The 10181-nt window shown below is 24.8% G+C and overlaps 2 protein-coding genes across 2 annotated transcripts in view; both read left to right on the top strand.

Annotated features, from left to right (window-relative positions):
• The window catches only part of LOC111628727 (probable U3 small nucleolar RNA-associated protein 11), a 63792-nt gene extending 63491 nt beyond the window's left edge, over nt 1-301 (top strand). Inside the window, exon 7 of the mRNA XM_023372562.1 lies at nt 114-301. Coding sequence (XP_023228330.1) covers nt 114-203 — 90 coding nt within the window. The 3' untranslated portion in view covers nt 204-301. The remainder of the gene's footprint in view (nt 1-113) is intronic.
• A 3313-nt stretch (nt 302-3614) lies between these two features.
• The window catches only part of LOC111628732 (leishmanolysin-like peptidase), a 99852-nt gene continuing 93285 nt past the window's right edge, over nt 3615-10181 (top strand). The window contains 1 exon segment of the mRNA XM_023372568.1: nt 3615-3740. Within this exon segment, the coding sequence (XP_023228336.1) occupies nt 3615-3740 (126 nt within the window).

Below are 10181 nucleotides of genomic sequence, written 5' to 3' on the forward strand. Positions count from 1 at the left end.
CCATTAAAAGCTTCTCTTAGTAAAGAGAATAATTTATTAGCTTTTTCAATAAGATTGAATTTTTAATTTAACATAGATTAAATTTTAATCAAATATATATTTTTTATTTTTAGAATAAAAAAGATCCTCCATTTAAGAAAGTCAAAGAAGGTTCTAAAGAAGCTCCTCCAATTTATCAATGGAGCAAAGAGAGAAAGAAATGATTTATAAATATCACTTAAATAAAATTTCTGTTTAATAATTGTTGCAAAATAAAATATTTTTGAAAGTGGATTATCTGTATTTATATTAAAATTGTCTTTTAATTAAAGAAAATATTAAAATTATTTAGTTGGTTTTACATATTATTTATTCATTATGGACTTCATTATATAAAATTCACTTCATATTAGTTTGAAATTTTATTACAAAGTAGAATTTCATTTTTCTTCTTTATACAAAGCAGCTTTTATTTTATAACTTTATTTTCATTATTTATAGAAATTATCGTACTAAATTTCTTTATGAAATGAATTTGCTCTATATTTTTAATGACAAGAATTTGCATTAATGCAAACTAATTAGAAAATTTTAAAATGTAGAAGTCGTAGAAAACTAAAAGATCACACAACTCATAATTATTAAAACTGTTTCTGGCTGTCGGCAGAATTCAACTTGAATAACAAAAAATGACTAACGGTTAAAAAATACATAATGCGTGTCATCTAAAAAAGTATTTTTACCTTCTGATAAGGATATTCCGTGTAAAATACAATATTTCCTTGCGGGCATCCTCTTAACGTCTGAAGATGCACTTTTAGTATGATTAATAGAATCCAGGAAAAATGTAATTCATTTTTAACCCCTTGAGGACCATTTTTTTTATTATTGATAATTAACATTCATGTAGAAATACAAGCAAATACCATATTTAAAAAATCAGAACCTAAAAATTGCCGGTAAATCACTCCCCCCCGAAATGCGTTTTTATAGGAAAACTACTACAAAAATATAAAATAATTTAAAATAAGTTCTTTTAGTTATAAAATATAGCTTTAGAAATACTTAATTTGTTTTTTTTTTCATCTAACAAATCGCAATGAGAGACGTGCAGTCTATTGTTTACAACTGACCTTAAGAACAGCTGATGGTCGACGTTCGCGGGACGTTTACACGAACGCTTCAGGAGAAGTAAGGGAAAATTCTAAAAAATAATATTACAAATGAAAATTTTAAAAATCATAGAATATACTGTTAAAAAGATTTACTGAATTAAAAATTTGTATTCAATGAATACATATTCTCACAAAATTCGTTGGCCTGTATATCAAGTAACTATTTAATTAAAGATTAGTTTGAAATTTTTATTTATAGTCGAAAATTTACGACTCGTAATGATAGAATAATACCTTACACAAAATCAATCACGTTTTCAATTAGCAAATATAGCATAGAAAATAAACAAGGCATTCTTATTGTCTAAAGTATATTTGGATATTTAACCCATGAACAGATTGTAAGGTTAAAAAAAAAATGTTAATTTTTACAGTAACGACTTTAGCTCTTTGTATATTTTTCAGTTTTTGCTTTTACGTCTCAAGGCTCAAATTTTTTAACTTAAATAATAATCAAATTCAAATTAGTTTTTCCTTATTTAATTTGTGAAATGAACGTTAAGATATATTATCGGTTAAGAACAAAATTTTATTCTCAACAAGTGATGATTTTTAATTAACTAAAAAACGGGTTTTCTGATCAAAACTGGAAAAATGATAAAACTAAACTATAAAATATCTAATGTTTCAGATAATTAGTGAATTTTTCTCACCGGAAAATATCACATTTTCTTTTCTGTTCCTACAAACATAAAATTATTAAAACTGAATTTTTTAAAAATAATCATCATTATTATTATATTGAAAATCAGTTTTTATAAATTAATGTCATATATGGTATATTAATTAATTTAACAATAAAAGGCATATATAGGCTATAGCCTATACATACGTTTAGAATTGCGAAAATAAATTCAATGTTGACTTGTCAATTATTTTATTATAACACTTTGAATGTGTAATATTGAAAGAAATGTATTCAATTTTGATATATACGATATCGTATTCTAGTTTTTATAAAGAAAAGTAATATAATTATTCGCGCAAAATATTAGTATGAAACGTTATCGTGTCAAAGTTCTGAAGAGAAATAATACAAATATATTTATATATATTTGGTACAATTGTAAATGTAAAACATTTAGAAAATTTTGAAGGAGAGAGCGTTTTTTCCCTAGATCTGTAGATGTATATCATAAGGAAAATGCACTAGAGAAACTAAAAACGCTTATCTTAATATATCATAAAAAACTAAATCCTCACATTTTATTTCCTACGAAATTTTTCGCTCTAATTCTTCACATTAGTCCTAAAACATTTTTCTAAACATTTACTTCACACAAAGAAGAACTAGTTCACAAATTTTTGTCATAAAACACATCAGGATCATTTTCGCTTTTAAAGTTAGAAAAATTGTCTATAAACTTAATTTTCACTTCTACATATACAGAATTTGTATTACGAATATTATAACTAGATATTACGTGATTTTATTAATAAATGTGATCAGAATTCTATCCATGTTATAAAGTTATGTATGGAATTTATGCATCGGAAATGATGCAAACAGAGCAATAATGACTTCCAGGTATACTATTAATTTTATAACTAGGACATTGCCATTCTATTTAGTATTTATCCACAGATTTTGACCCATTGAGATACTTTTTTCGATTGTAACATGTCGTATTTCTGTCGTGAAAGCTATTCTCCACCCGAAGTTTATAGTAATGACAGTAATAATCATTTGAACAATAGCTCCTTACCAGTGAAAGTTATTTTTATATAATGTTATTGATATATATATATATATCTATATATACACACGAACATTATCTAGTGTAGTGGAAAGAACACACGAAGAAAAACAATATTTTCATTTATTTTTAGCAAAATGTATTTCTAGATAGAAGTGAAAATAGTTTTTGTGTTAAACGCGCTTCTTTTAATTGTTTGACCCATCAATTACAATCGGTTACACGACAGAATTAATATAAACACTATCTACGTTTAAAATTTTCGCTTGTGGTTTAGAGAATGAAAAATATGGAACAATAACAACGGCGAGAGAAAAAAGTTAACGAGAAAATTAAATGGCGTTAAGCGGCGTATCGTTAAAAACATAACAGCATCTTCAGAACCAAGATATTTTATGCCAAAAAATTTATTATTTGCTTCGATCTTAAGTTCAACCATCCATGCTTCTCCCGACAACCATGACTACTCAACCAAATTACAATTATCCCGTCAAAAAAAATACTATAAATAAATATAACTTTTTTTAAATCGGTCAAAATATATAAATACGGCACTGTTTATTATCTAGCACGAAACGTTATAGACGTGGTCGAGTATATTTAAAATTAAAAAAAAAGTAGAAAAATATATAATGTTTTTTAGTTGCCGACAGCATCGCTATGTGGAATCAAAATGTGATCGCGTCGCTCTGGTTTGTTATACTAGTTCAGTTGTGAATGTGGCGTCCTTCCAGTAGGGTGCGCTCTTTTCACATCTGTGAAGATGGCGGCAGGCAGTTACGGCAAGTGGATGCGGGGGATTTATTTCTTTATTATAACAGCTTTATATACGACACATTCTCTTCATCATCCCCATCTATGTTCGCATCGTCATCCTACACCCGACCAGGTGAGTTTAATGTTTAAGTAATCTTTCTCGCAACTTTTAATCTTTAATTTCTGCTTAAACAACGTTGAACCCTTTTAATTTTCATTCCGTCTTCCTTTATTTATTCTTATTATCTACCATTAAGTATAAATTGAAGAGAGCAATGTTTACATCAAGAAAAAATGGATCGATGCATTCTTTTCTTTGCCATTCTCCTCTTTAAAAAGCCTGACAACAGTTTTGTTTACATTTCGATGTGGCGATAATGAACGAAAATCGGATAGAATCTTTGATGTTACGTCAAATATTTAATTAAATTAACGAGTGCCTTTTATAAAAAAGTCGTTGATTTTCGTTAAAAACTACATAAAAAATTTATACCATTGATATTAATCTCATTGATTCCGATAGAGAATATTGATCATATGATAATGATGCGATTATCCATAGATAATTACAATTATCTCTTAATACTATATAATGACATCAGGTGATTGTAAACTGATAGTTCGAATCTTATATTATATATTTCAACTACAGTATTAGAATATAATTATTACATTCCGTTAATTTCCGTTATCATGTTTCATGTAAGTATCTCTACAGCTCTGTCAGTTGAACTTGGCTTATTTTCAAACCTGTTCTAGAAAAAATGAATGAATTTTCATCTTCACCCTTTAACCACTATAAAAATAAGGTCATTACACTCCGATTCTTCATATCTATTTTATTGGGGTAATTTATAATACTAAAACATTTATAAAGGCTTGAAAGTATTGTGAGGTCGGGAATGCAGATAAAAGAAGAATTTCGGAAGAAAGTTAGATACTAAAAAAGTGTAGATACAGGCAACAAAAGTTTAGATATAAATTCTGGAATACTTTTCTCCTCTAACAACAATAAAACGGTGCTTTTTTAAAACAGATATCTCACATAAGCTTATTTTTCTTCTTAGATACTTTGTTTTTTTCGCGCCTGGTACTTTTAAGAATGGGGATTTAAATAAAACGAAAAAAATATCGCTGAAAAACGTTATGTATAATTAATTCAAAAAGTTTTATAATTACGAAGAAAATAAATAAAAGTTAAAATTCATGTTAATATATAAAGTATTACATACATAATTTATCTGCGAAACCGAAATAATAATATGGCAGTCACTTACTGATTGACGTTAATTTTTATTAAATAAAATAATTCATGAAAAATTCCATATGAATGAATATGTTTTTATATGCATTTCTCTATGCTAAAGTGTAAAGATAAGTGAAGATGATTAATTTTTGTAACCTGCTCCGTTAAATATATATTTTTAATATAATTTATATTTTATATAATATTTAATATATTCATGAAAATTAAATATATATAGGCCTATCTTTTTGGACGCTTTTCAAATTTCATACGATAAAATGCGCTTATAACACGGATTATGATACAGATATTCGATTTAAAAAGTCTGGATTCTGCGATTTATATTTAAATATTCACTGGAATAGAAGATTTTTATATCGAATTGTTACGTAAAAAATAAATATATCTATACATATATATACGCGGAAGTATACAATGCATTTAATTTCGGCATACTCGATGTTTGAAGGAAAGTATTCACGCTATTGTCATTTAGGATAATGCGCTTCGTACGATGTGACGTCAGTCAAATGAATCATCTAGTATGTTACCCTTTCTACGGGATGAATTTACAATTGTATAGAGTTTCAATCGTGCAGATATGCCCACCAAAATTTTTCTATAAGTATTTCCTATAGTCTAAAATATCTCTTATGTTTTTCTTTTATTTCTACATTTATGTCATCTGTTTATTGAACCTTAACACTCTTTCCTCTTATCTTTTTTTTTTTTTTGTACTTTTTCCATCTGTTTTTCGATCACAGTCGATGACGATTTCATAAGGATAGAAATCAATTTCTTTGTTTATCGATAAAAGAAAAGAGAAAATATCCCGTTTGGATCAAATACGATAAAGACAGAACAGTAATCGTGTTTAATTCCTTTATTCTTGAACAATAGTGGAGGCATTATCTCTTAATACACGAATTTTTTAGTTCGCTATTTAGAGATAAACGTTTATTTATTTATTTTTTATATATATAAAGTTATGTAAAGTGCCTACAGAAGATCGGCTTATTACAGTTTTAGGCAATTCATACAAAGAAATATAGGAACAAATATGAGACGATAACATCGTTATGGTTATCGGAAACCGGATTATATCGTCAGATGTTACCTCAACGAAACCATTTTTATCATCGCTCAGGTCATCGGAATCCGAGGTCATGCTATGCTATAGGATAGGACGTGCGGAAAAATAGGAGAATGTTATCACTATGCTAGATAGAGTTTATATTATTCCCGATACATTTTTATATAGATAATGCCAGATAAGGTTAGATTCCTTTTTCTTTTTTTTTTTTTTTATTGCCTGAAAAGTCTACAAGGACAACTTATTTTTAATAATTAGAACAGGTAACAAACTAGATAACATTCATCAGTCTATAAATCTAAATCCGAAGGCCAAAATTATTATTTCTTAGAAAGGGTGTTTTTTTAATGGAGCTAAGCTTTCTTTTCTTTCGAGTTTACGACTTATTATAAGTTGAATTACTGTAGGAGCTTGATAGCTTTTAAGACTCTAGAATTTTTGATAATTAAGAAAAAAAAGGTGACAAGAAAATATGTTACATTTTCATATTTAATTAACCGTAGCGAATTTTAATTGGATTTCATTATGTAGAGATCTCTTCAGACTCGATCTGCTTAACCACCATTTAAATAATGTTACTAGGCATCGTATATTTGTACTAAAATTTTAATTTTGTAACTGTTTTGTAGATATATATTTTATAACGAAAAAGAATTATTTTGTTTTCCTGTTTACTGTCTCGAACAATATACCTACTTATGGGAATCCTCTAACGTCCGAAAATGACGTTTAAACTGAAATCGAATTTTATTATTTAGAGCAATCCTAGATATTGTACAGTAGGAGTTTCCGGTTTATGAAGGTCGTAGTATATATTTAAATATATACATATTTTGGTTATATTATAGGTCGTCTGAAACAGGTTTATGCTCTCAGTCTTTTGTTTCAAAGCGCAAATTTTTCTGTCGTTTCCTTTAATTATAGAATTTTATTAATTATTGTTCTTATTTATTGCAAATATAAATGGAATTCGATTAATTTTTAATAAATAGTTTTCTTCCATTTATATAATTTAATTAATTAAAATTCTGTATAAAGATTAACTGCATATATAAAATCGTCGTCTATGATATAAATAAATAATTGTGTGCTTGAATTATTAAATAGTACGTTCGAAATTTCATAATAGAGTATTTACATATGAAGTTTAGTTGTCTTTATTATACATCTTCCTTAAAATAATATAAATTTTGTTTTCTTAAGTTGCTCTCTAGTTTTATTTACAATAGTATTATATTGTTTTAAAGTTGTTTTCTAAGAGTAAGTTTCTAGATTTATTGTTTAAATTTTAAAGTAAAGATAAATAGGAAAGTTATTAATCGTTGACCATGTCAGGATGTTACATTTTCACGCCAAACTTATACAGAATTATCTTTCACATTATCAGAAATATTGTAACATATAGCCTTCAACTATTAAAGAATTTTATGGTTCGTTTATTCGTGTTATGTTATAAATAGCGGTTTAATTCAAACAGAAATGACTTTTATATTTTAAATATTCATATATATACTGTATATCTTGAATATATTGGGAGTGTTTGCATTAAGCTTTCCATTAATTTAATTGTACAGAAACATATAGGCAACACAACTAATTTTTATGCTTAATAAATGTTTTTAAATTATTTTTTTATTATATGTCCAGATAGCTTTTCTTTACAGTTTTTTTCTATTGTTGTGGTATAAAGAATAACGTACATAAAAGAACCAGTTAATGTTTCTTCTTTTGTTAAAATTTCGTTTTTCAGATGATAATATTTAACTTTAAATTATAGAAAAATTAAATATTTTAAATTTAAAATATAGCATTTTATTAATTACTTTATTTCTTTATAAATATTTAAAATAATTAAAATTGTTTTAATTCATTTGAGTAATTAGTAAGACATTAAAATTTAGAAGGAGAATGCTAATTTATAATATATATTGAATTACTACCTTTCTGATAATGCTGATGATGACAGTAGACTAACTGATAGTGTAATTATATCTAAACTTTTAATGAAGAGCTTTAAAATGTAATCTGTTCATTTTTCAAATAAATATTGAAGAAATTAAATATTGTTTAATACTAAACAATTCTTAGCTAAAATATCAAGAAGTGTTTTGTCAGTTTTCTTTGGAAGAGTTGTTATAATTAGAATATTTTAGATTATATTTTCAAGAATTATAATATTTATATTTGTAGCAGAAAAAAATTAAGTAGACATTAATGCATTAATATCATAATGAAGATTGATTCATTTTTAATAAGAAAATGTTAAATATTTAAAAAGATGAGATTTATAAAATGATTTAAATGCTAAAATATTCAATATTCTTATTAGAATTACTGAAAGTTTAATTAAGATACACTATTTGCAAATTGCATTTTGTATCTTGAAAATTTAATCTGTTCAACTTTACATCAAAGATAAACATTTTAAATATTTGAGTCTTTTAATGAATTTTCATACAACAGTAGCATTTATGTTTAGGCACAATTATAATTTGATTTTATGTTATTTCCTTAACTCATTACTTAGAATTTAATTATTTTCTGACAGGAAGAATAGAATATCTTTAAAGGAAATGGATAATATCCATAATTTGATAAGTAATGTTAAAACATAACTAGAATAAGTAACTACAGTATTGTATTATGTGTAGTTGTTATTATTATACACTATACGATTTTAAATTCTTTAACTTTTAAGATTTTATTTTAAATAAATTAAAAATTTATAAAACAAACAAAAAACACAAAAAAAATTTTTGAGAAAATCTAAATTAATTGATATAAAAAATTCAAATTATTTGAAAATCTCATAATTTTATTGTATTAATAATACGTTAGTTAAAAAGAGTTGTCTCATAAAATTGAACTAATAAATATTAACATAATGCAATTAAATTTGATTATCCATATTGTATGATAGAATTAAATCTATAAATATTAAAATTTAATGTAAAAGTTTGAAAGTTAAATGATTAAAAAATAACTAAAGATTATTATTTTATTTTTAATTAAAACTCTTCTCTAAGTGAGTCCAAGTTCTTTTTTTAAAACTAAGAAATTTGATAAGAAATAAACTATAACTAAAAATAGATTCTTTTGGGATTACAGTCAAATTCTGACAGCAAATAGAACAATAACTATTGATTAAGTTTGTTGTGAGCAGAAAATATAAGAGAAATTTTGCAATATATCTGACAAAATATCTCAAATGGCATAATAAATTTATAGTAAAAGGATATGAAAGAATTTTTATTTTGATGAATGCATTAATATAATTTTTAATTGAAATCCACTAGAAAAAAATTTTAAATTGATTTAAAATTTATGTAAAATATTGATCATAGTTTATTAAATATTTATGTATATATTTTTGTATTATAGTTTAAAACTTACATTTAATGCTTAAATATAATTTTAATATTTACATTTTTATTAATTAAAAAATTATTTTGTATGATTTATTTTATATATTTTTGTTTATTAAACACAATTCTGATATTGAAAAATTTGTTTTGGTATAAAGAACTTCATTTTAAATAGATCAAAACGTTTTTGGGTTTATCTGTTCAATTCTTATATTATTTTCAAATTCTGCATTGTAAATGTTAATTTATAAATACAAAAGATAGTCAACCAAACAGAATTGTTTGTATTGGTAAGAACTACAAGACCCAAGAGGTTCAGCACGCTTTATAGTATTTTTGTCTCCTTGATTGTTGTGACACTTACTTTTTCAGTTCCGTTAGTAAAACTATTACAAAAGCATTTCAGTGAGAAAGTAATCTTTCCTTTGACATTTTATCAATATGTTTTATGTTTTGACTTTTATAGTAGCTGCTAATCTTTAAATATAAAATTGAATTTGCAAAATTTGAGGGTTTATTAGTCACTTGTGATATCAGTGTTTGCATCACATTTTTTTTAATGTTGGATATAATGTATAAAGTATTAAATCATGTGTTTTGAAATTCATAATAAAGATGTAAAAAATTATTAAAATAATTTTAAAGAATTTATTTTTAATAAAAGTTAAAAATTTATTTACATTCTTAAAGTTCAAAAAGTCATTTATCCTATTCATGCAAATAATTACATTATAATTTATGCAAGATATTTGATAAAATTGTTACTTATTTTTATTACATTTTATGTTTAAAAAACTTGTATTTAAGTAGCTAATAATTTTTTTACAAGAAGAAATGATATAATTAAAAATATAAATATAATAAGTATAA

The sequence above is a fragment of the Centruroides sculpturatus genome, unplaced genomic scaffold (genome assembly GCF_000671375.1).
Source record: "Centruroides sculpturatus isolate CEXI.00-Female unplaced genomic scaffold, Cexi_2.0 scaffold598, whole genome shotgun sequence".
In the NCBI taxonomy this organism is placed as follows: domain Eukaryota; kingdom Metazoa; phylum Arthropoda; class Arachnida; order Scorpiones; family Buthidae; genus Centruroides; species Centruroides sculpturatus.